The sequence below is a fragment of the Papio anubis genome, chromosome 9 (genome assembly GCF_008728515.1).
Source record: "Papio anubis isolate 15944 chromosome 9, Panubis1.0, whole genome shotgun sequence".
In the NCBI taxonomy this organism is placed as follows: domain Eukaryota; kingdom Metazoa; phylum Chordata; class Mammalia; order Primates; family Cercopithecidae; genus Papio; species Papio anubis.
The window spans coordinates 40,219,122-40,246,888 of NC_044984.1; the positions used below are offsets into that span (position 1 = coordinate 40,219,122).

A 27,767-nucleotide genomic window follows, 5' to 3' on the forward strand; every position below is an offset into this window, starting at 1 on the left:
TATGGCCAAACCAGCATCAATGTGGAGCGGTGGGAGTACTACCCAGTGGCTTGGATGTAGGAGGCATGATTTGTTGGAAGCCATTATTGCAACAGCCCTCACAGTGTGATACAACCTAACTTTTATGGGAGTGGAGGTCAGGAGGAGGCAGCAACACAGTGATTATGGGTGAGCTTTCTTCCTCATACACTTCTGTGTGAGCAGATATTTAATGAGTATCTGCTACTTGTATAATAGTAAGAAACTCTGCTTACTAACTAGAACAGATATAATTCTACAGGATCTAATTCCCATATGGTAACTTTAACACTATATTATTTACTTTGGGATAGCATCATTAATACAATGAGGCAGTTATCATTTTCTTTAAATGCAAACTTTAAATGTTTAATTGATCTAAATGTTCTAACATAGAAGAAAAATATCCATTTTCAAAATTAGATGCATTTCCAGTTTCATTGTGTAAGTATGAGAAACAGCAGAATTCAGGTTATAGGAAGGCGGAGGAAAAAACTGAACCAAGTTTCTTATTCTTTAAAGGACGACACATCAACGTATGTATCTCACAGAATCAGTTATTTACAGTGTCCTCAGCAGTATTTCTCTTTGGTAGTGATTGTACCTATGAAGAATTACCAAATGGGTCACAGAACGGACAATCCGATTATTTTGCTCACTCTTTAGAGACACTCGTTGCCACTCAACAGATAAAGTTCTCTGTAAGGTGACCAGACGTCCCAATCAGTTACACTGGCATTTGGCCATTTAGCATGTTTTGGCTGGAGACCAAACTCTGGCTAATATTTGACACATAGAAGAATAAAGATTGAATTTATGTATTAAGATCCTCTGTGCTCCTGCACTGTAATACGCCCCCTGCCTACCCTCCGCCCCTCCCCAGTAAGAGCTTTAGGTACTGAACACGTGGGTCAGCACTTTTAACTATTAACTGTACTCTCAGCGTTGAATCATAATGTATAACATACTAACACATCTACTGAACTCCATATACTAATGGATGCTGATAGCCGCAGTTAAAGAAGACATTTGAAATAAAACAAAAAAATGTTAATTTTGACACTAGAAAGAACAAACCTCAAATTTCCTAGCTAACTTTCCCTTCTCTGATCATTAACTACACCATGGTTGTAGAACTGACGTACACATTAGCTGCTGATTTTATTTTATCTGATTTTAGAATGCAGAAAGTATTTCAGCACTGCCTGTAGCATCATATGTGTATCTTTAAGGATATATATGATAAACTTTTTAAGTGCTTTGTGTGGCTTTCCTTGTTACTTCTGCTTTGAGAACTACTGCTGTGAACCACTTTACAGAAATTCTGAAATTGCAGAACCAAACAGGCTACAGCCTCATATGAAGTTATTCATATCACCACCATTATGTTCCTGCAGCATCTCTTTTGTGCCCAGATGCATATGGTACTTAGAGTATTTTTCTGCTGCCTAGAAATTATAAAATATAAATCATATTTATATTTTTTGTAATCAATATAATATAAATCATATACTTACCTTAAAAATGTCCATCCTTTTAGGACAAGGCAGCCCACCTGTTCATACTGATTCATAGAGTCCTAAACACCAACCCATGGTTGAAGTTAAAAGTTCTAAACGCATCCTGCCCACTCCCTTCCTTGTTGCATCTTGCCTACTTATACCTGATTCTCCCTGGATCAGACTCTTGGCTGCATGACTGCAATGTTTAATTTTCACCTTTGAGGGGTGAGTTCTAAACTAGGCCTAGTTATTTCCAGAAAACCACCAGTCATCTGGCTCACTAAGGACCTGGGGAATCAGGAAGCCTAACTAGCTGCACTTGGGGATCAGAAAACAGCTGCTGTGACTGTTACTTTCAGACCTGTGCTGCTTCTGCTGGGTCCACACCAGCAAAATAATGCAGCTCCTGCTACCACCACCCTGACTCCATTCAGCCCAGTTTCTGACTTAAGTGACATGCAGATGCTTCTGACAGGCATTTTAAAAAATCAGATCTGGAACCCTAGCTGCAAGAGAGTTTCTAGCCTTTGAATTAGGAAGTTGGAATAAACGACTGGGTGTGGTGGCTCACTCCTGCAATCTCAGCACTTTGGGAGGCTGAGGCACGTGGATCACTGAGGTCAGGAGTTTGAGACCAGCCTGGCCAACATGGTGAAACCCCGCCTCTACTAAAAATACAAAAATTAGACAGGTGTGATGGTGCACACCTGTAATCCCAGCTGGAGGCTGAGGCACGAGAATTTCTTGAATCCGGGAGACAGAAGTTACAGTGAGCCAAGATCACTACTGCACTGCAGCCTGGGCGACAGAGTGAGACTCCATCTAAAAGAAAAAAAGTTGCAATAAAAGCTGAGTGAGTTAATCTAACTCCTGTGCCTCTGTGGGTTATGAGGCCTAAATAGTTTCGAGGCCTGTTAAAACATCCTAGACCTTCAGCAGCAAACCCTTACAGCAACCAGAACATTTCCATCTACCAGAATGTGTCTTGTCCTTAGACAATGCAGGATATAACACCACTAACACTTTACTGCTCTGAAATCTTTTTGGGTGTATGGACATCTTCTTCATCTGATGCATATTTTGTTTAGATATAATAATATCCCGATTAAGAGGAAGAGCTGTTACTGATCTCCAAGTTCCAGACAACCTTTCTCTTTTCTCATTATGTGTTGATGTAAGAGTTTTAACTGTGTCTAATCAGCACCTCTGGTTTGCCAGAGAACAGAAGTGCAGTGCTCCCTGCTGGAGTTCTGTCAGATGTCTTATTGCAGGGGGAGAGAGCAAAAGATACAGAACAGAAATTTCTGTCTGTGATCATGCACGGTCACCCCAGGACCTGGTGCCCTCAATCTGGGACACACAGCATTGTGAGTCAGCACTGATGTGGCCCAGGAGTACTCCAAAACACTGGGTGACTATTAGGTTAGCAGTGCCTTCCATAGACCCTGCAGAATCTGAGGCTGAGTGAAATAAGGAACTAAAACACTCTCCCACTGCTGCAACTCCCAGGGGTTTTCCTTCAAGGCTGAGGATTTGCTAACAGCTCATTATTTCTCACCAGGCTATGTCTTGCTTGCATTGCAATCCTATCACTTCCCAGGCAGAACTGCTTCGTATAGTTCAGAATTTGGTAAACAGAAGCATATGTTCAAGTTCAGGGAGGAGAGAAGAGGGCATCCACTGTTCTTCCCTTATAGCACCGACTAGAATTGCTTATGTTGCTCTTTGTGAGAAAAGTTAAGAATGTGTTCATGAATTATCTCCTAGTTGATATTGGATAGATATGAGATAGATGCTAGATAGGTACTGAGTAAATGAGTGGCTATCACACTCCAGTTTTAAAGATGAAGAAGATGACACTCAGGGAGTGAGTTATCTAAAGATGACACTCAGGGGCCAATTATCTAAAGCCCCATAGACAGAAAGTGACAAGCATAGAATAAGAGTTCTGCCAATAATTTGGCTATTAGTCTTTAGATTGATGACAAAATACAGTGTATATTAATGAAGTTGCAGCAAGCTTTTAGAAAGATGCAGAAATTTGGTTTTTACTGATACAATTGCATTATTTTGTTTGATGCTGTGAAAAAAAAATGAGAATGGGTTAGAAACTGTCAGTTTAGTCTCATTGGTTCTACCTCATGTGACACAGGTGCAGACCCTTCTTTCTAGCGCAGAAATAAGAAACCACCAGTCTTCCAGCCTAATTTTAACAGGCTTATAAGTACCAGTTTTTCATTTATGCCTGTAAGTGTCAAAGTGCAACAAGATTTTAATGTGCTTAGTCACAGCATCCTTAAAAAATGGTTCTGCTGGAAGAGTATGTTTGCAGTCTGTAAGGTAGAAGAGTACACATGATAATTCCTTCAGCTGTTGACCCTGCACCCCTCCCCACAGTCAGGGTGCTCAAGCTTGATCTCACCAGTAAACTGTCAATGCTTCATGGTATATTCTCCTTCTGGGGTTATCCTGGCCTCTTGCTGGGTACAGGAATACCTCAGAGATACTGTGGGTTAGGTTCCCGACCACCACAAGAAGGTGAATATCACAGTAAAGGGAGCCACACAAATTTTTTGTTTCTCAGTGCATATCAAAGTTATGGTTTTACCATACTGTAGTCTAGTGAGTGTGCATAGCATTGTCAAAAAATGTACATACTTTAAAAATACTTTGTTACTAAAATGCTGACAATCATCTGAGCCTTTAGAGAATGTTCATCTTTTTGCTGGGGGAGGGTCTTGCCTCGGTGTTGATGGCTGCTCACTGATTAGCAGGGTGGTTGCTGAAGGTTTAGGTGGCTATGCCAATTTCTTAAAATAAGACAACAATAAAGTTTGCCACATTAGTGCACTCTTTTTTCACAAAAGAGTTATCTAGCATGTGATGCTGTATGGTAGTATTTTACCCATAGTAGAACTTCTTTGAAAATTGGAGTCAGTCCTCTCAAACCCTGCTGCAGCTTTATCAACTAAGTTTGTATAATATTCTAAATCCTTTGTTGTCATTTCAGTAATGACAACATCGTCCCAGGAGTAGATTCCATCTCAGGAAACCACTTTCTTTGCAGATCCATAAAAAGCAACTTCTCATTCCTTCAAGTCTGATCATGAGACTACAGCAGTTCAGTCACATCTTCAGACTCCATTTCTAGTTCCTCTTGCTCTTTCTACCACATCTGCAATGACTTCCTCCACTGAAGTTTTGAACTTCTCAAAGTCATCCATGAGGGTTAGAATCAACTTCTCCTAAACTCCTGTTAATGTTGACATCTTGACCTCCTCCCATGAATTATGAATGCTCTTAAATGGCATCTAGAATGGTGAATCTTTTCCAGAAGATTTCTGTTTATTTTGCCAATGTCTAGCCAAATAATTACTATCTATGGCAGCTGTAGCCTTAATAATGTATTTCTTAAATAATAAAATATGAAAGTTGAAATGACTCCTTGATCTATGGGCTGCAGAATGGATGCTGTGTTCATAGCCATGAAAACAATATTAATCTCTGTACATCTCCATCAGAGTTCTTGGGTGAGTGGATACATTGCCAATGAGCAGTAATTTTTTTAAAGGTAATTTTTTGTGAACAACGGGCTTGAAATAATTCAGCACACCATGTTATGAACAGATGTGCTGTCATCTAGGCTCTATTGTTCCATTTAGAGTACAGGCAGAGTAGATTTCACATAATTCTTAGAGGCCCTAGGGTTTTTGGAATGATCTATGAGCATTGGTTTCAACATGAAGTCACCAACTGCGTTAGCCCCTAACGAGAGAGTGAGCCTGTCCTTGGAAGTTCTGAAGCCAGGCATTGACTTCTCCGCTCTAGCTGTGAAAGTCCCAGATGACATCTTCTTCAGTGGGAGGCTATTTCATCTACCTTGAAAGTCTGTTGTGTAGCCACCTTCATCAAGGATCTTAGCTAGATCTTCTGGATAACTTGTTCTGCTTGCATGTCAGCACTTGCTACTTCACCTTGCACTTCTATGCTATGGAGATGATTTCTTTCCTTAAACCTCATGAGCCAACCTCTGCTAGCTTCAAACTTTTCTTCTGCAGCTTCCTCACCTCTCTCAGCCTTCACAGAATGGAAGAGAGTTCCGGCCTTGCTCTGAATTAGGCTGTGGTTGAAGGGAATATTGTGGCTGGTTTGGTTTTCTATCCAGATCATTAAAACTCTCTCCTTATCAGCAATAAGGTTGTTTCACTTTTTTATCATTTGTGTGTTCACTGGAGTAGCACTTTTCATATCCCTCAAGAACTTTTCCTTTGCACTCACAGCTTGGCAAACTGGCACAAGAGGCCTAGCTTTCGATACGCCTTCCTCACTAAACTTAATAATTTCTAGTTTTTACTTAAAGTGAGAGATGTGTGAGTCTTGTTTCACTTGAACACCTTAGCCATTGTAGGGGTATTAATTGGCCTAATTTCACTGTGGCATCAGATGGAACTATTGTTGGGTTAGCAGTTAGATGCAACTATTATTGCATCTCAAGGAATAGAGAGGCCAGAAGAGAGGCAGAGAGATGGGGGAGCAGCCAATCAGTGGAATAGTCAGAACACACACATTTGTTAATTTTGCTATCTTATATAGGTGCACTTCATGTTGCCCCAAAACAATTACAATAGTAACATCAAAGATCACTTATCACAGACCACTGTAAAAGATACAGTAATCATGAAAAATTTGAAATGTGAGAATTACTAAACTGTGACACAAAGTGGGTACATGTTGTTGGAAAAATGGCATTGATACAGGCTCAATGTGGGGCTGCCACAAACCATCAATTCGTAAGAAGATAAAAACACTATCCGTAAAGCATGATAAATCAAGGTACATCTGTGCAGGAGGTACTGAAGGCCCAAGTAGACTAGCGTAGCAGGAAATAAGGAGAGTGGATGGTTATGTGTAGAGGTGAGCAGTTGGAGTCAGCTGGGACCTCTGAGTGGATGATTCCCCAGGTCGGGGGGTCCTCCAGTTTCTGGCTGGTTTCCTTCAGTTTGTCCATTCAGTGCATTCATTCATTACGTGCCTACTATGTCCCTTCTGCTATGAAGAAAACCAAATCCCTGCACATGTGAAGGTGACATTCCAGTGGGTATGATAGACAGTAGACCTCGAAGCAGATACAGGTCGGGATGCATGAGTGCTATGTATTAATATTTTGAAGGGCAGAAGAAGGGTTGACATAGGGAATAAAGTGTGCTCTTTCTGAGACAATGCACATGACCACTGGAATGATTTCAGAGTTACAGAGAGGGAGACAGAGTGGAGGGAGCTTCAGGGGTGGGGGCATATGCAATACTGGCGGTAGGATTCTTGGTAGATTAAAAAGTAGGGTCCTCTGTTGATTGAGGTGTATGGGAGTTTTATCAAGGAGATGCAGAACCTTGGGGGGGCTTTAGTAAGTGGGTGGTGTATGTTATACTGCTTCATATGCAGCCTAAGGAGGGTTGGTTCATGGGTGGCTCATTCCTCCCAACAGGGTCTCTTTGGGGAGAATCTGCCACCTGAGACCAGCATGGCTCAGCTGGGCAGCAAGACCACCCAGTCACAGCTCAGTCCACAAAAGAACATGGTGCCCTCTAGAGTTCCATCCCATTGACAAAGAAGCCAATACTCACTTCATTTCCCCTTGGGCAGGTACAGAAGCACAAATGTCTGGGTTGTTTCTCAGTAGCCATCACCCTCTGTATAAAACACTCAACAGTTTGATCCTGATTCCAACATCCAGGTTATTTCTACTCTAACTTACTGGAAACGTAGTAGTCAAAACAAACACTGCTAGGAAGTGAGTGCTTTTAAACATGTTCAGTTGTCTTTGCCATTGGGGGGTGTTGGATTCTTGCTCCTTACAGGTGCATCCCAAGACTGCCTCCTGCATTTCAGGCTGCCCGCTGCAGGGTCTGCAGGATTTCATTCTGGCTCTCTTCACTCTCTACTTCAGTGAGTCTCCACCCTGACTGCATATTAAACCTTAAAAACAAAACAAAACAAACAAAAAGCAAAGCAACTGTGTTCAGGCCCCATTCCAGACCCAAAATCATAATTTACAGGGTGGCACCTGAGCTCGGTATTCTGTAAAAGCTCCCTGGTCCTTCTTACATGCAGCCAGGGTGTGATTACCCTGCACCTCATTTAATAATCTCCTTCTCTCATGGCCCCAGTTGCCACTTAAAACAGTGAAAGTCCAGCTCAACCCAGATCTTCCTCCTACGTTGTAGACTTTTACCTGTCTACTGGACATTTCTTCTTGAGTAGTCCACACGCATTGCATCTGATCGTAACCAAACCACACACTTGACCTTCTTAACACACTTCCTATTTCCAAGGAATGCCACTAGAATTTAGGATATTGCCTGAGCCAGAAACCTGGATAGCATCCTTCTGTCATACCAGCATTCATCTGTCTACCTGCTCAACATCCCTCAGGGATCCTGCCACATCAGGTACCTGCCAGTAGGTCTCCCTGCCCCTAGTCTCACTCTAGACTACCTTCAAAGGCTCCTCCACCTGTACGTTAAACTCTCTAAACTCCTTTCAAAGCACAGCAAACCCTTTGTGATGTGCCCCTGCAGAGCTCTTACCTGGCTGCCCCACCTCCATCACACCTTTCGCTTACTACCGGATTATTTGCAGTTTTGGGAAAGTACCTGGCTCTCTGGCCACCTTGCCTTTGCATGTGCAGCTCGCAGGTGGCCTTAGTGTTCCACCCACCACCGCTTTCACCTAATCAGCTCTGAGACATCTCAGGACTCATCACAGTGGTCCCCTCCTCTGGGATGTCTTTCCCGGAAATACCCAGTTAAATGTTCTGGCTCTATGTGCCCAGAGCAACCTGTGCTTACCTTTATCATATCCCTCTTAATAAGCAACTATACCTGTCACTTCAAGGACAGTATAATTCCCAAACGCCTAGGAGCTCCTTGAAGCAGGGACTGTGTCTTGTTTTCTCTTTATTCCCAGCTGATAGTAGACACTCAATGAATGTTTGTAAATAGAAGAGTGGTAATTACAGAATTTCTTTATAGGAAGGACTTAGGGTTAGCAGTCTGATTAAAAGAAGGGCATAGGGTATTTACCCTGAAACTGCATTTTTCAATTAACATTTAATGTTTTATTTAGTATTTAAAGTTAAAAATTCTGATTCCTAAAAAAATTATTTTAGTCATACTTTACATAAGATTGAGAAAAACATCAGTTTTCCATATGAGTGAATATTAATTTATTTGGGACATCCCATATAAATCCTCTTCTCCTTTAGGCCCTTAGGAAGGAAAGGAGAGTACAAGAAGGAGGGTGTGGGGAAAAGCAGATTAAGGATGGACCATGAGCTCCTTTGGAACTGTGACCATTTTTTGTGTTTTAGTTGGCAATAAGGTGCTGGAACATATGCTTCAGTGTCAGACATACTCACATGTCTTCTGACCATCACATTGCCTTTCCCGGAATCTATAGTCTATTTCATAATGTTGTAAATTACCAACATTTTCTTTAAAATCATGTTTTTCCCTTTTAAATAGTAGTATCTCCTATAATTTAGATTTGATTTGCCATATACAGAAGTATTATGGATGATATGGTTTGGCTCTGCATCCCCACCCAAATCTCATGTCAAATTGTAATCCCCACGTGTCACGGGAGGGGCCTGGTAGGAGGTGATTGGATCATGGGGGTGGATTTCCCACATCCTGTTCTCATGACAGTGAGTGAATTCTCATGATATCTGATGGTTTAAAGCTGTGGCACTTTCCGCCTTGCTCTCTCTCTCCTATTGCCATGTAAGATGTGTTTTGCTTCCCCTTTGCCTTACACCATGATTGTACGTTTCCTGAGGCCTCCCCAGCCATGCAGAACTGTAAGTCAATTAAACTGCTTTCCTTTATATATTACCCAGTCCAGGTAGTTCTTTATAGCAGTGTGAAAACAGGCCAGTACAATAGATAATTAATATTATTCAGTACAGATTTCTGAAACATCAATCATCATCGAAAATCCACACGAGCTGTTCTGTCTCTCTGTTAGTTACCTTGTTTTTGGAGTTTTGGAAGCGACGCCAGGCAGAACTTGAGTATGAATGGGATACTGTTGAGTTACAGCAGGAAGAACAAGCCCGACCAGAATATGAAGCACGATGTACTCACGTAGTGATAAATGAGATTACTCAGGTAAGGAGGGTCGTATTTAGGTGCAGTTTAATCTACTTAGTGCTGTGGTTCTCCTCCTTGGCCGCACATTAGAATCACTTGGGGGAGCTTAAAAACTACTGATGCCTGAGTTCCATCACTACATACTCTGGTACTTGGTAACCTGGGGGTATTCTGAGCACAGGGATTTTTTTTAAAGCTCTTTTGGTGATTCTGATGTGCAGCCAAGGTGAGGAAGCACTGCTTAGAACAGTAGCCACAGGAGATAAATGGGGCCCCTTCTTTCATAAAAACAGTAAAAATACAAAAAAATAATTTTTACTGTGACATAAGGAAAGAGGCATTGGTTTTTATAGTTGATTCTCAATTTTTCACATATACTTTCATTATTCCAGCCCCTTATTCATCCTAGACCAGCTGCCCCTTTATCTTGCAGTGAGCCTCAGTCACTGCTCCACCTTCTGGTTGGGATGTGCAGAAAGTAGTGTGGCCTTTATCCTAAAGTTGGAGAAAGGATGGAGGAAGAAGGAAGGTATTTTGTGAGGTCCAACTCTGTTCAGGTACTGTGCTAGGTATTTTATGTCATTGGAAAGGTAGATTTGCTGCTGCTACCACTGCTCCAAAAATAAAATACTGTATTCTGTCCGTATAAATATTCCAAAGTCCCTGAAAGATGATTTTTAAATCATCTGCATTCTTGCTCTTTTCCATCAATGCAGAAAACTTTGAGCTGATTGTACTTGCAGTCATCAGCATAAGAACAGTAGGTTCTGAATACGAATAGCTCTTGGAAAGAAAATGCTTTTACCAAGAATGTCTGAAACTGTTCCCAACTATAGGTTTTATAAATTGAATCACAGATTTACAAAATGTTGGCACTAAAAGGAACCAGAGGGAACAGTTCAATCTCTTCCTTTTGCAAATGGGAAAAAAACGAGGTTCAATTACCAGTAGAAAGTGACATTTGTCTTTCACAGTGTAACAAGCTCCAAAGAATCCCCATTATGAATAGTTCCTGCTGTTTACTAGAGAGGACAGGGTCAAAGCATATGTTGTTGAAAGATTGTATATTCAGAAATGAAAGCCAAAACTTAAACAAAATTAGATGTTTATGAAGTCATTTGAGCACTAAAAAAATCTTATAATACCAGCAACATGGGAAAAATACTGAAGAAAAGATAATTTGGTCATTTAAACCTGCCAGTTTTATAGTTAAAATTGCCAGCTTATAAGTTAAATTTCCCTTGAAATGTTGCTTGCTAAAACATTGCAAGTGAAGGTCCCTTTTTCTTTATGGTTGTTCCTCATTTCACTTTTGTTGCCCACATACCCTCCCTTTGTTTAGAGAGGCCTGTAGGGTGATGGTGAAGTCTCTGATGCCAGAGCTCATGTCTGAACATAGCAACTTACTAGTTAGGTGATGTTGGACAAATTAGTTAACTTCTCTGTGCCTCAGTGACCTCATCTATAAAATGGGAATAATACAGTTGTTTCCTCATGATTGCAGCTAAGGATTGAGTTAATGTATGGAAACTACTTAGAATAGTGCGTGGCACAGAGTTAAATACTCTGTAAGTATTTGCAGCTATTATTAGGCTGCTCTTACAATACAGGTAAATCATGTAGAGGGTTGATTTCTACTCTTAAGAACTTAAATATATTTTTGTGAACTATAAAATGGAAATCCTCTAAAAATTTATCATTCAAAATTAAAATATAAAGCCCAACCAAGAAACACATAGTGGATACCTAGTATTACAGACATCTAGGAAACTTTTTGTCCTGCCTGGGCTCTGCGCTATCATCAATGATTTCTAAAACCTAAGACAAGCCCAGAATTTAGCTTTGCAGCATGGTACCATCAGACACCCAGATTCCTGAGCTCGGGTCATGGCCAATAAACAGTTTATTCATGCTTGCATGTTCCAAAAACTTATTAAAATGAACACTGCACATGTTTTGTGATGTATGACTTTGATATTATTAACAAAAAAGTGCAATTATGAGTAAGGAGACTATGCTTGCAAACTAATTTTTTAAAATTAAGTCTTAAGATTTATTGGCCAGGCAGGAGAAAAATAATTTTATTACCGTAATCCCTTGATTGACTAAACTTTTTTGTTTCTGTAATTAGGAAGAAGAACGTATTCCCTTTACTGCCTGGGGAAAATGTATACGGATAACCCTCTGTGCAAGTGCTGTCTTTTTCTGGGTAATTCTATCACAAAATGTTTTGAATGATTAAAAATGTTTTCATTATGTAACAGATTTTTTAATATCTAATTTTAAATGTTGAGGAAACTAAGTGCTGAACCTAGAAACTGTATGGTCTCAGAGAGACAAATAGACAGATGTTTCCAGAGAACTATTTTAGCCGCCACATGGAGCAACTCCCAAGGTTCAAGATACCTTATCTGTTCACAGTGGTTCTTCTAGTTCTTTTCACCTCATCTGTTTAAATCAGTGATTCCGGATTTTCCAGTTTCTGGTAAAGACCAAATGGAAAGCATTAAGAATTCTAAAATTTTCCAACAGCAACAATCAAAATGTTGGCCAAGGGGGGTGGCTCACGCCTCTAATCCCAGCACTTTGGGAGGCCGAGGCGGGCAGATCACCTGAGGTCAGGAGTCAAAACCAGCCTGGCCAACATGATGAAATTTTGTCACTACTAAAAATACAAAACTTAGCCAGGTGTGGTGGCACACACCTGTAGTCCCAGCTACTCGGGAGGCTGAGGCATGAGAATCACTTGAACCCAGAAGACGGAGGTTGCAATGAGCAAAAATCATGCCACTGCACTCGACTGGGTGACAGAGCAAGACTCCATCGCAAAAAAAATAAATAAAATGTCTAGGAATACCCTTAACAAAAAGGTAATAGGAACTATCAAAGAAAACATAAAAACTATTGAAAGTTGTAAAGAATCTGAATGAATGATTAAATGAATGATTCTAGATAGAAACACATTTTTGGTAAAATATCAGTGCTTATTAAGTTAGTTTTGGGCTTATTGATGGAATCATATTAGTGAAGTAATAATTTAGTGTGAGTTTTAATTGGCTCAAGAACAGCCAGATTCAAGAATAGCACATGAAGCCTAGAAATAGCCCTTGATAGCAATAAAAATGTAATATGTCAGAAAAGGGGCATTATAAATCCATCAGACTAGTGGAGATTATGCAATAAATGGTAATGGAATACTTGTTAGCAATTTGGGGGGACAGTAAACATTAAAGTCTTACTTTAAAACATATAATAAATTTCAAAAACATTAAAAAAAAATTAAAGGCCAGGAGCGGTGGCTCATGCCTGTAATCCCAGCACTTTGGGAGGCCAAGGCGGCAGATCACCTGAGGTCAGGAGTTCGAGATCAGCCTGGCCAACATGGCGAAACCTCATCTTTACTAAAAATACAAAAATTAGCCAGGCGTGCACCTATAATCTCAGCTTCTTGGGAGACTGAAGCCAGGCAAATTGCTTGAGTCCAAGAGGTGGAGGTTGCAGGGAGCCGAGATTGCACCACTGTGCTCCAGCCTGGGTGACAGAGCAAGACTCCATCTCAAAAAAAAAGTTAAAAAGGGAGTTGCCAAGATGGCTGAATAGGAACAGCTCGGGTCTGCAGCTTTAGCATGATCGACGCAGAAGACCGGTGATTTCTGCATTTCCAACTGAGGTACCTTGTTCATCTCATTGGAATTGGTTGGACAGTGGGTGCAGCCCACGGAGGAGGAGCTGAAGCAGGGCGGGGCGTCACCTTACCTGGGAAGTGCAAGGAGTCAGAGGATTTCCCTTTCCTAGCCAAGGGAAGCTGTGACAGATTACCTGGACGAATGGGACGCCCCCCACCCAAATACTGCACTTTTCCCAAGGTCTTAGCAACTCGCAGACAAAGTGATTCTCTCCCCTGCCTGGCTTGGTGGGTCCCACGCCCACGGAACCTTGCCTACTGCTAGCACAGCAGTCTGAGATCCATCTGCAAGGTGGCAGCCTGGCTGGAGTAGGGGCATCCGCCATTGCTGAGGCTTTAGTAGGTAAACAAAGTGGCCAGGAAGCTCGAACTGGGCGGAGTCAACTGCAGCTCAACAAGACCTAATGCCTCTAGGCTCCACCTCTGTGGACAGGGCATAGCTGAACAAAAGGCAGCAGACAACTTCTGCAGACTTAAACATCCCTGTCTGACAGCTCTGAAGACAGCAGTGGTTCTCCCAGCACGGTGTTTGAGCTCTGAGAATGGACAGACTGCCTCCTCAAGTGGGTCCCTGACCCCCGTGGAGCCTAACTGGGAGACAGCTACCAGTTGGGGCGACAGACACCTCACATAGGCAGTTGCCCCTCTGGGACGAAGCTTCCAGAGGAAGGATCAGGCAGCAGTATTTGCTGTTCTGCAGCCTCTGCTGGTGATACCCAGGCAAACGGGGTCTGGAGTGGAACTCCAGCAAACTCCAACAGACCTGCAGCTGAGGGACCTGACTGTTAGAAGGAAAACTAACAAACAGAAAGGAACAGCATCAACATCAACAAAAAGGTCATCTACACCAAAACCCCAGCTGTAAGTCACCAACATCAAAGACCAAAGGTAGATAAAACCACAAAGATGGGGAGAAACCAGAGCAGAAAAGCTGAAAATTCTAAAAACCAGAGCGCCTCTTCTCCTCCAAAGGATTGCAGCTCCTCGCCAGCAACAGAACAAAGCTGGAAGGAGAATGACTTTGACGAGTTGACGGAAGTAGGCTTCAGAAGGTCGGTAATAACAAACTTCTGTGAGCTAAAAGATAATGTTCTAACCCATCGCAAGGAAGCTAAAAACCTTGAAAAAAAGTGAGACAAATGGCTAATTAGAATAAACTGTGTAGAGAAAACCTTAAATGACCTGATGGAGCTGAAAACCATGGCATGAGAACTTTGTGATGCATGCACAAGCTTTAATAGCTGATTCGATAAAGTGGAAGAAAGGGTATCAGTGATTGAAGATCAAATTAATGAAATAAAACAAGAAAACAAGGTTAGAGGAAAAAGAGTAAAAAGAAACAAAGCCTCCAAGAAAGATAGGTCTATGTGAAAAGACCAAATCTGTGTTTGACAGGTGTACCTGAATGTGATGGAGAGAATGGAACCAAGTTGGAAAATACTCTTCAGGATGTTATCCAGGAGAAATTCCCCAACTAGCAAGGCAGGCCAACATTCAAATTCAGGAAATACAGAGAGCGCCACAAAGATAATCCTCTAGAAGAGCAACCTCAAGATACATAATTTTCAGATTCACCAAGGTTGAAATGAAGGAAAAAGTGTTAAGGGCAGCCAGAGAGAAAGGTCGAGTTACCCACAAAGGGAAGCCCATCAGACTAACAGCGCATCTCTTGGCAGAAACCCTACAGCCAGAAAAGAGTGGGGGCCAATATTCAACATTCTTAAAGAAAAGTGTTTTCAACTCAGAATTTCCTATCCAGCCAAACTAAGCTTCATAAGTGAAGGAGAAATAAAATCCTTTACAGACAAGCAAATGCTGAGAGATTTTGTCACCACCAGACCTGCCTTACAAGAGCTCCTGAAGGAAGCACTAAATATGAATAACCAGTACTAGCCACTGCAAAAACATGCCAAATTGTAAAGACCATCGATGCTATGAAGAAACTGCATTAATTAATGGGCAAAATAACCAGTGAACGTCATAATGACAGGATCACATTCACACATAACAATATTAACCTTAAATGTAAATGGGCTAAATGCTCCAATTAAAAGACACAGACTGGCAAATTTGATAAACACTCAAGACCCATCAATGTGCTGAATTCAGGAGACCCATCTCACTTGCAAAGATGCACGCAGGCCCAAAATAAGGGTTGGAGGAAGATCTATCAAGCAAATGGAAAGCAAAAAAAAGCAGGGATTGCAATCCTAGTCTCTGATAAAACAGACTTTAAACCAACAAAGATGAAAAGAAAGACAAAATAGGCCATTACATAATGGTAAAGGGATCAATTCAGCAAGAAGAGCTAACTATCCTAAATATATATGCACCCAACACAGGAGCACCCAGGTTCATAAAGCCAGTCCTTACAGACCTACAAAGAGACTTAGACTCCCACACAATAATAATGGGAGACTTTAACACCCCACTGTCAATATTAGATCAATGAGACAGAAGGTTAACAAGGATATCCAGGATCTGAACTCAGCTCTGCAACACGCAGACCTAATAGACATCTACAGAACTCTCCACCCCAAATCAACAGAATATACATTCTTCTTAGCACCACATCGCACTTATTTTAAAATTGACCACTTAATTGGAAGTAAGCACTCCTCAGCAAATGTAAAAGAACAGAAATCACGACAAACAGTCTCTCAGAGCACAGTGCAATCAAATTAGAACTCAGGATTAAGAAACTTACTCAAAACTGCTCAACTACATGGAAACTGACCAACTTGCTCCTGAATGACTACTGGGTAAATAACAAATGAAGGCAGAAATAAAGATGTTCTTTGAAACCAGTGAGAGCAAAGACACAATGTACCAGAATCTCTGGGACACATTTAAAGCTGTGTGTAGAGGGAAATTTATAGCACTAAATGCCCACAAGAGAAAGCAGGAAAGATCTAAAATCGACATCCTAACATCACAAAAGAACTAGAGAAGCAAGAGCAAACAAATTCAAAAACTAGCAGAAGGCAAGAAATAACTAAGATCAGAGCAGAACTGAAAGAGATAGAGACACAAAAAACCCTTCAAAAAATCAGTGAATCCAGGAGCTGATTTTTTGAAAAGATCAACAAAATTGATAGACCTCTAGCAAGACTAATAAGAGAGAAGAATCAAATAGATGCAATAAAAAAATGATAAAGGGGATATCACCACCAATCCCACAGAAATACAAATACCATCCGAGAATACTATAAAAACCTCTGTGTAAATAAACTAGAAAATCTACAAGAAATGAATAAATTCCTGGACACAAACACTCTCCCAAGACTAAACCAGGAAGAAATTGAATCTCTGAATAGACCAATAACAGGCTCTGAAATTGAGGCAATAATTAATAGCCTAACAACCAAAAAAAGTCCAGGACCAGACGGATTCACAGCCGAATTCTACCAGAGGAACAAAGAGAAGCTGGTACCGTTCCTTCTGAAACTATTCCAATTTATAGAAGAAGAGGGAATCCTCCCTAACTCATTTTATGCAGCCAACATCATCCTGATACCAAAGCCTGGCAGAGACACAACCAAAAAAAGAGAATTTTAGACCAATATCCCTGATGAACATCAATGCAAAAATCCTCAATAAAATACTGGCAAACCAAATCCAGCAGCACATCAAAAAGCTTATCCACCATAATCAAGTTGGCTTCATCCCTGGGATGCAAGGCTTGTTCAACATATGCAAATCAATAAACGTAATCCATCACATAAACAGAACCAATGACAAAAACCACATGATTATCTCAATAGGTACAGAAAACCTTCAACAAAATTCAACAGCCCTTCGTGCTAAAAATTCTCAATAAACTAGGTATTTATGGAACATTTCCCAATAAGAGCTATTTATGACAAACACACAGCCAATGTCATACTGAATGGGCAAAAACTGGAAGCATTCCCTTTGAAAACCAGCACAAGGCAAGGATACCCTCTCTCACCACTCCCATTCAACATAGTGTTGGAAGTTCTGGTCACGGTAGTCCGGTAAGAGAAAGAAATACAGGTTATTCAGTTAGGAAAAGAGGAAGCCAAATTGTCCCTGTTTGCAGATGACATGATTGTATATTTTTAGAAAACCCCATTATCTCAGTCCAAAATCTCCTTAAGCTGATAAGCAACGTCAGCAAAGTCTCAGGATACAAAATCAATGTGCAAAAATCACAAGCATTCCTGTACACCATTAACAGACAAACAGCTAAATCCTGAGTGAACTCCCATTCACAATTGCTACAAAGAGAATAAAATACCTAGGAATTCAATTTACAAGGGATGTAAAGGACCACTTCAAGGAGAACTACAAACCACTGCCCAAAATAAAAGAGAACACAAACAAATGGAAGAATATTCCATGCTCACGGATAGGAAGAATCAATATCATGAAAATGGCCATACTGCCCAAGGTAATTTATAGATTGAATGCCATCCCCATTAAGCTACCAATGACTTTCTTCACAAAATTGGAAAAAACTTTAAAGTTCATATGTAACCAAAAAAGAGCCCGCATTGCCAAGACAATCCTAAGCCAAAAGAACAAAGCTGGAGGCATCACACTACCTGACTTCAAACTATACTGCAAGGCTACAGTAACCAAAATAGCATGGTACTGTTACCAAAATAGATATATAGACCAATGGAACAAAACAGAGGCCTCAGAAACAATGCCACACATCCACAACCATCTGATCTTTGACAAACCTGACAAAAACAAGAAATGGGGAAAGGATTCCCTATTTAATAAATGGTGCTGGGAAAACTGGCTAGCCATATGTAGAACGCTGAAACTGGATCCCTTCCTTACACCTTATACAAAAATTAATTCAAGATGGATCAAAGACTTAAATGTTAGACCTAAAACCATAAAAACCCTAGAAGAAAACCTAGGCAATACCACTCAGAACATAGGCATGGCCAAGGACTTCATGACTAAAACACCAAAAACAATGGCAACAAAAGCCAAAATAGACAAATGGGATTTAATTAAACTAAAGAGCTTCTGCACGGCAAAAGAAACTACCATCAGAGTGAACAGGCAGCCTACAGAATTGAAGAAAATTTTTGCAATCTACCCATCTGACAAAGGGCTAATATCCAGAATCTACAAAGAACTCAAACAAATTTACAAGAAAAAACCCCATCAAAAAGTGGGCAAAGCACACGAACAGACACTTTTCAAAAGAAAACATCTATGCAGCCAACAGACACATGAAAAAATGTTCATCATCATTGGTCATCAGAGAAATGCAAATCAAAACGACAATGAGATACCATCTCACACCAGTTACAATGGCAATCATTGAAAAGTCAAGAAACAACAGATGCTGGAGAGGATGTGGAGAAATAGGAATGCTTTTACACTGTTGGTGGGAGTGTAAATTGGTTCAACCATTGTGGAAGACAGTGTGGCGATTCCTCAAGGATCTAGAACTAGAATTACCATTTGACCCAGCAGTCCCATTACTGGATATATACCCAAAGGATTATAAATCATACGACTATAAAAAAAACATGCACACATGTTTATTGTGGCACTATTCACAATAGCAAAGACTTGGAACCAACCCAAATGTCCATCAATGATAGACTGGATTAAGAAAATGTGGCACATAAACACCATGGAATAGTAGGCAGCCATAAAAAAGGATGAGTTCACGTCCTTTGCAGGGACGTGGATGAAGCTGGAAACCATCATTCTGAGCAAACTATCACAAGGACAGAAAATGAAACACCACATGTTCTCACTCATAGGTGGGAATTGAACAATGAGATCACTTGGACACAGGGTGGGGAACATCACACACTGGGGCCTGTCAGGCGGTTGGGGGCTAGGGGAGGCATAGCATTAGGAGAAATACCTAATGTGAATGATGAGTTGATGGGTGCAGCACACCAACATGGTACATGTATACATATGTAACAAACCTGCACGTTGTGTACATGTACCCTAGAAATTAAAGTATTTTTAAAAAAAAGTTTAAAACTACAAATAAATTTGATGAATATATGAGCTTTAGATGTAAAAAGATTTTCTAAACTTACTAGCAATAGAAAAAGTTTCAGAGGAAAACATTTAAATATTTCCATACATCAAAAGTATCCTAAATGTAAACAAAATACCAGAAGATATATTTGCTAACAATAGGGCAAACAAGAGGTCAATACCTTTAATACATAGAGGCCAGATCACCTAGAACATAACCCCAAAGATCTCAGTGGCTAAAGAGACAGAACATAAATATGCATTTACAAAAGAAAAAAAATATAATGACCAGTGAGCATTACAAAATGCCAAATCTTAATAGTGATTAAATCCATTCACATTAAAATGAGATATGATTTTTCACCTCTTGAATGATAGGGCCCTCAGTGTGACGATGAAGTGCAACAGTCAACTACTCCGATACAAGACTATTGTAATTCTGTACTGCTCCAGCTTCCTAGAAGGCAGCTTAGCAGTTGTGTTTCAAGTCTCGAGAATATTCATATGCTTTAATCCACTAATTTAGCTCTTAGGACTTTCAATCAGGAAATGTTTGAAAATGGTCAGTAAAGGTCAGTGAGGTTTTTTCACATACTTATAACATTTTATGTATGTATTTATATACATATAAACATATATATCAACCAAAATATTCTACTTCTCACCCTTCAAACAGTGGAATGTTGAGCGGCCATGAGAAAGTATGGTCATGAAAATATTTTAAGGCATATAAAAATGCTTATGGTTTATGATACGTTTAAGGGAAGGATAAATATGTAAAGTGGTTTTAAATATGCATACAATGATACATAATCCTGAAGGAATTGTGCCCACATATAGATAGTAGATACATTTTTTCCTATTTAATGTCATTTTTGTTAGGAATCTTTCAGTTACGGTTGGCAGAAAATCGGTCTTCAGTTGGTTTAAACAACAGCAAAAGAGGGGAAAGTGGGATTTTTTTCTTTCCACCTATTTATTTTCTGAAACTGAAAATCCCAGACCTGAGGTATGGCTCCAGTCAAATCCAGATACTGCAGACCAGATATTATCAAGGGCTGTGTTTTGTTTCCTTCATCCTGTGTCAACTGGCCTCCTGGGCTTGGTGGGTCTGGACACTTCCTTGTGGTAGCAGAATGGCTGCAGCATTTCAAATGTCACATCTTCCAAGCAAAGAGAGGTTCTTTGTTTGTTTGAGACAGATTCTCGCTCTGTCGCCCAGGCTGGAGTGCAATTCCGCGGTCTCAGCTCACCACAACCTCCGCCTCCCGTGTTCAAGCGATTCTCCTGCCTCAGCCTCCCGAGTAGCTGGGATTACAGGCACCTGCCACCACGCCCAGCTAATTTTTGTGTTTTTAGTAGAGACGGGGTTTCACCATGTTGGCCAAACTGACCTGGAACTCCTGACATCATGATTGGCCCGCCTCAGCCTCCGGAAGTGCTGCGATTACAGGCGTGAGCCACCGCGCCCAGCCGAGAGGTCTTTTTTTAGTGGCTTTCTCTATTGATAGGTGAAGCTTCTCTTTCCCATGGGCACTAACAGATGTCTCCTCACGTCTCGGTGGCTGTTACTGAGTTATGTGTCAATCCCTGGATCAACTGCTGAGGCCAGTGGGATGTTACCTGTTTGTCTCAAGCAATCAGGTTGTACCTCTGGAGCACGTTAGGGCAATCCCACCGAAACCCCAGGGCTGAAAACAGAGGAGTTATTTCCCCTGAAGCAAAATTTGGGTTCTCTTCTAGGATGGGGAACAGACCCAGGCTAGCAAAAGCAATCAGTGTCCACTACAAGAGACTTTCAGATTGTCCACAGTGACCATATATATTAAAGTTATGATCAGAAAAGTATTAATGTTAGAATCAGAAATAAGTTATAAACTTGAGGAAAAAGAATAAAAAGCTTCCTGCCCCTATGAAGAAACACTGTAGTATGGGAAGCACCCCAAAGAAATATAGGAACTTAACAAGTTTGTAAAAGCTCTGGGATGAATTAGAATTCATTTCATAAACTGTGTGGGAGGCAGTGCCATGGAGAGGTGAGTGTCTTTGGAATCTTAGGAGACCCCAGTTCTTTTACTTACTAGTTATCTAATCTTGGACAAATTGCTTAATGTCTTTGAGCCTCTATTTTCTCATCAGTAAGAGAGAGATAATATACCACCTTCCTCACAAGCCTGTTATGAGATTAAACAAATATACATGTGCTAAGGTGAACAGAAAGCACTTAAAGAATGTTATCTTTATCATTACTTAATAATAAAAATTATGGAGATAATTTTTTAAAATACATAATATTTAAACACCCTGTATATATTGTGCTAAGAGAGGATGACTTGATTCATCTTTTTAATTTTTTCTCAGCCTTAACTAATCTTTACATATACACACACACAAATCTTATTCATCTCACAAGTGTTGTGAAAGGAATTAGATCACAGGAGAAATGTAATGCCTTCTCTACAAGCAGATTTCTTAAAGAGCAAGAAAAACATCTTTTTAAACACTTAATTTTGGTTGCCATAATCATAGCTAATACTTATATAGTGCTTTTCATGTACCTGAGCTTAATATTCTGTTTTTACCTGAAGTAACTCATTGAATCCTCAACAATTCCATAAGTTAGGTGCCACAGTATTCCTAATACACAGGAGAGGATATTGAAGCCCCAGTAGAGCTAGTATTCAAATAGAGGAGTCTAGCCCCAGGACCATCCTGTAATCACTCCCTTTACTGCTCTCCACAGGTGACAGCTGGCCTCTGTTACTGTCAACAAGATATGGTTTGCTTGGTCCTCAGTTTCCCTTCTCTGAAACTTTTCTGTCATCATAAGCAGTCATATACCTTGAGTGCATGGTTCTGGAGAAAGTAAATGTAGGGAAAACAGTTTAAAGATGCCTCTCCAATAGTGTCTAGTACCGTGTATCAAGTAAGGAAAATTCATGGGACCTTCAATGTGCGTCGTTCAGTGGTGGGAAATCTGCTTACTGAGAAAGTGAAAATCTCTCTTACTGGGGATTATGCAAAAATACAGTGGTCTAGTGGCGTGAATCTTGTGGAAATGCAAGTACAAATGACTGCCAGTTTAAGGTCATAAGATCTGAGAGTGAAAAGTGTGTGAAGCTTTTATCAGCAGAGACGTGCTGCCAGTAGCAACAGTTAGCTCAGGGCACCTCTGTGCCAGCTTCACTGGCTGTGCTCAGACTCTCCCCTGCTACAGTGATTAAGACAAAAGCTAGCACCTGCTGACACTTCAATTGGTGATAGCTTCTCTGTTGCAAGGAAATGTATCTCCTTAATGGAGTATGAGTGACCAAAAAACGTTAACTTACAACCTAAATAGTAATTGTAGAAGGGATGTTTTCTTTGGTTCTACACTCAGACATTTTTTTCTTCTACCAGATTATGCTACTAGTTGTTCCATTTTTATGCTGTGTGAAGATACTCTTTTTTAAATAGACTTTTTTTGGAGTGATTTTAGGTTTACAAAAAAATTGCACAGAAAATAGTTTCCAGTTCCCTGTCACCACCCCCTGCACCCAGTTTCTCCTCTTGTTAACGTTTTACATATGTGTATGCGCCTTCTTTTCACTTCCATCATTCTTTTTTCTTTTTTAAAAATTTAACATGCCAGACTTTCTACCCCCTTGGTATCACTTATTTGAGATTTACATCACTTGGTATCACTTATTTGAGATTTACATCACTTTACACACGCAAAGTGTGAGGTCAGTTTTTAACAGTACAAGTGCAGTTATTGGTGAGTCTCATGCTACTGTGTTTATTGTGCTTTCAGATCCTATTGATCATCGCTTCAGTTATTGGGATAATTGTCTATAGGCTCTCAGTGTTCATTGTATTTTCTGCAAAACTTCCCAAGAACATTAATGGAACAGACCCAATCCAGAAGTACCTGACTCCACAGACAGCCACGTCCATCACGGCCTCCATCATCAGCTTTATAATTATCATGATTCTGAACACTATATATGAAAAAGTGGCAATTATGATTACTAACTTCGGTAAGGTCCTACTATAGCTTAGGTAACTTCTGACATATTTTTAGAACCTGCCAAAAATAGAACTGTTATCTTTTAGGCTTTTCAATTCCAGTAGGTTACAATTTTTAGAAATTTTCGAGTGTAAACATATTTTCTCTAGCATGTATGGAAATAAATTAGCTACAGCTTTCCATTAGTAAAAGGGACAAAGCAAAGACAATCATCATAATGTCCAAACTCTGTGTAAACAGATCAGTGCTGAATAATATTTTCAATTACATTAGATCATGTACTCTATTGTTGAAAGTAAATAGTCTCTTTATTGCAAATAAGTGGAATAGGGTCATGGTTCCCGTGGCAAAGATGTTCCTCTGTTGCTGAGAGGACAAGCTATCACACTGCTACGTGTCTTCCCCCGTGCTGTTCATATTAATATAATTCTCATCAGGCCTTGATTTTTTAATGTGTTTCTTCTCTCTGGCTTGTATCCCAGGCAGCTGCTTAGTGGCCAAGTTAAGTGCTTGCCATACTGCATACGTCTGAGTCGTTCTCTGAATGGCCTGCTCGGTGGTCATCTAAAATGATCGAACTGATTCAAACTCCACACTAGGAGGATGACCTATTTTGTCTTTCCCAAATGCCTCTAGCAAGTTGTACCTTGGTTTGCTTGTTTTCTTCAACAGACCCACCTTATTGCAATTCAGGAAAACAAGAGAATATCATTTAGCAGGCAGTTCAAAACTAATTTTCTGTCAATTATACCTATGGCAGTTCTTATTTGATAACACTGTACTTGTAAATTTTAAGGAGCAGTTGATTTTTTTGTGGGGGAGGGAAACATGTGGGCTATTGTATTCCTGCTGTGAGGGAGAACTCATAACACTGTGCAAACTTGGAATTAACGCAGTGGCTGTATTAAGGTATTCAAAACAGCTTAAATGGAAACAGTGTGAATTGTATTTTTTTTTAACGTGTTAACTCATGTATCAGTATTTTTTATTAGAGTCTCAAAGCTCTTCACAGTTTTAAAATCTTATTTTTCTTTCTTTTAACTACAGAACTCCCAAGGACCCAGACTGATTATGAGAACAGCCTCACCATGAAGATGTTCTTATTCCAGTTTGTCAACTACTACTCTTCATGCTTCTACATAGCATTCTTTAAGGGCAAATTTGTAGGCTATCCAGGAGACCCAGTTTATTGGTTGGGAAAATACAGAAATGAAGAGGTATGAATATAGAATTGTATTATCTTGCCAATTTAAGCTGAGTTTTCTCTCAGTTACCAAATGAATAGTTCTTTATTGTAAATTCCTAGATTTATTTTTTAGCCTAAGCAGAACAAATATCAGAAAAATAGGATGCCTATATTTCAAGTTAGATCCATTGAATATTTAAATGGTATTTTCTTTTTAACCTTCCAGTGTGACCCAGGTGGCTGTCTTCTTGAACTGACAACTCAGCTGACAATAATCATGGGAGGAAAAGCAATCTGGAATAACATACAAGAAGTATTATTGCCGTGAGTGTTAACTTGTATAGCCATGGGTAAAAGGACGAGGAATAGAACAGCCCAGCCACACAAATCATTTGCCTCCATAGCCACATAGCTGCATGTCCACCTCTAAATGGATCAGAAGCTACTGTCATTAAGGGTCTCCAGACAACATAGTCCAACCAACAGTATAAATGTATCCAGGATCTAATAATTGTATTTTAAAACCTTCTTTATATTTAATGTAAATCCCCATCTGCTGCAGTTTATACCTACTGGGCTATTGTTGGTTACTGACTAATAGCAGCCCTTTGAGCGACAGCACTGGCTAGAGCTGTGACCTGTGTATTTCCACAATTTCTCACATCCTTCTCTCTTTCCTATATATTATGCATTTAAAAGTCAGTGTGAATTCCAGTCACTATATTAAGTGCTACATATATATAAAAAAAATGATATATATATATATATATATATATATCATTTCATCTACCAAACTATTCTTATTTTTTTTCTCCTTTCTGCTAATGAAGATCTGTGGTTTAAAGAGGTTAAATGATTTACCCAGTTTCACATTAGCATTAAGAGGCTACTGTGGGATTCAAATCCAGGATCCCATGAGTCCAGACTTTTAAGAACAGAGGTTCTCGCATGATCCTAAGGCACTGGGATACATAATGTTTTAAGAAATAATTGTCTAGAATAATAACCACAAAGGTTTTGACTTACTGTTTTCCTAAAAATGAGCACAACAGAATAGTTGTACTTAAGATGTTAACTAAGATTTCATTGCCGTTTACAACTTTCACTTAGGCCCCCTCCCCTATCAAAGTGTAAAGTCCAACACCATCTGCAATTTCTGCAAATTTCAGGGAGCTTTTTGTTTTGGTCTTCTATTGCTGCAATAACAAATTACCCCAAGATTAATGGGGTAAAAACAACATGTAATATCTTATGGTCAGAAGTCTCACTGGACTAAAATCAAGGTGTTGGTGGGGTTGTGTTCCTTTCCAAGGGCTCTGAGGTGAATCTCTTTGCCTTTCCTGGCTTCTGGAGGCCACCATCTATGCTCCCTGCCTTGTGACCTCCTTGTGACCTCTTCTCCATCTCAAAGCCAGCAAAGTTTCATGTTTGTGACTGTCTTCTGTAGTCACCTCTCCCACCTCCTGTCTTCTACCTCCTGTCCCCCTCCTCTCCTCATCTCCCCTACCACCTCTTCCCTTCTTTTGTTTAGAAACAAAAAGCCTCCACCTTTATAAGAAGTCTTTTATCCCACTATATATCTGGGAATTTTTTAAAATTTATCACCCTCTTTATAGGCTCTCACCTCCTGCCGTGTTGCCCTCTTCCCTCCATCACATACAACTTCTCTCTCTTTCTTCTCCTACTCCTGGCGTTTTTCTCCCCAGTCACCAAGTTTCTGTTCATTCTCTTTGTTGAGCAGTTAACTCACTCTGGGTTTCAGTGCATCCTTCCAGATTTCTTTACCAGGTCTTATTCTCTATCTTCAATGGAAACTTTCAGGGTCTTTCTCTAAACAAAGATCTCTCTCCTTCCTCTTCCTCCACCCAGAAAGGGATTCTGGTTTTAGCTGTGAAATTCTTTTTTTTTTTTATCCTTCTCTACAGAAAACAACCCTCACTTTCATTGAGCTCATATTCAGATTTTTCCAGATAAGTAAAAGTAGGTCATGCATAAATAGTACTGTGTTTCTAAATGAAAACAAATTATAAAATTGAGGAAAGTCTTCATTCTGAGATTAAAAAGTGTTTTCTGAAAAAAGTAGGTTAATTATTTAACACTGTGTTTCGGTAACATTGGTTTTTAGCAGCTATTTCCTAAACTGGTATTGAGAAATTCATATGAAATGAAATTTGTTCACATGAAATATTTTAAAGGATCAATTATACTATCCGTGGTTTATACTTTCACTTCAAGTAAGCTCATTGTTGAAAATTAGTGATATGAACTTTGCCTCAAATTTCTCCTCCTATGTTTTCTTGTTTGAAAACTGGGAAGGCTGAGTGCTGGCCAAATTAGAGAGTGACTGTGCTGCTTCTCTTTGTATAGGTGCCGGTTTTATTACCTTTGTTATACAAAATCCTAATTTATCAAAGATATATCAGCCAGGCGCCATGGTTCAGACCTGTAATCCCAGCACTTTGGGAGGCCGAGGTGGGCAGATCACCCGAGGTCAGGAGTTCGAGACCAGCCTGACCAACATGGAGAAACCCTGTCTCTGCTAAAAATACAAAATTAGCCAGGCATGTTGGTGCATGCCTATAATCCCAGTTACTCGGGAGACTGAGGCAGGAGAATCGCTTGAACCTGGAGGCGGAAGTTGTGGTGAGCCGAGGTCGCTCCATTGCACTCCAGCCTAGGCAACAAGAGCGAAACTCCATCTCAAAAAAAAAAAAAAAAAGATACCAGTTATCTTTTCTATCCGAAACTATACCAAAAATAGAGAAAAGCCTTATAAGTCAGCAGTTGTTTTCACATCATGTAAGTGGTCAAGAGAAACCTGGAGTAATGTATTTTACCACACATGTACCCTCTTCCTTCCTTCCCCGCCCGCCTTTGGGCCCATACCCCTTGACTAGGATTCTTGGAACAAGGAAAGGAGTGTATCTGGCTTAGGGATCTAGGTTCCTTTTGGGGCCTCCCCGGTACCTGGCATGTGACAGGGACCCAATGAAGCAGCTGAGTGAATGAATGAGTGCCTTATATGCTTCAGATACATCACATCAGTAAATTACAGAGTTGTCAGTGAGACCCAGAGAGCAGGCTCAGAGCCCTTTGGCCTTCCCAGCTCCACTTAGTGTTTTGATATTTAAGGCATTCTTGGGGATTTTATTCTGTTCTTAATAAAAGGCTAGTATAATTCCTGTGTTAAATAGCTCACTCTGGAGAAATTTTTATAATAAAATGT

At 40.1% G+C, this 27,767-nt stretch overlaps 1 protein-coding gene and 1 long non-coding RNA gene across 6 annotated transcripts in view; one reads left to right on the plus strand and one right to left on the minus strand.

Annotated features, from left to right (window-relative positions):
* ANO6 (anoctamin 6) overlaps positions 1-27,767 on the plus strand; it is a 212,463-nt gene that overhangs the window by 158,441 nt on the left and 26,255 nt on the right. For all 5 annotated transcript variants that reach the window (XM_003906239.5, XM_009180562.4, XM_009180563.4 and 2 more), the window contains 5 exons: positions 9,546-9,688; positions 11,802-11,879; positions 23,140-23,365; positions 24,403-24,572; positions 24,768-24,865. In XM_003906239.5, coding sequence (XP_003906288.2) covers positions 9,546-9,688; positions 11,802-11,879; positions 23,140-23,365; positions 24,403-24,572; positions 24,768-24,865 — 715 coding nt within the window. The remainder of the gene's footprint in view (positions 1-9,545; positions 9,689-11,801; positions 11,880-23,139; positions 23,366-24,402; positions 24,573-24,767; positions 24,866-27,767) is intronic.
* Positions 23,888-27,072, minus strand: LOC103875725. Its single transcript, XR_634640.4, has 2 exons — positions 26,166-27,072; positions 23,888-24,033 (listed from the first exon to the last, which is right to left on the minus strand). It is a non-coding gene; the product is annotated as an uncharacterized LOC103875725 (long non-coding RNA).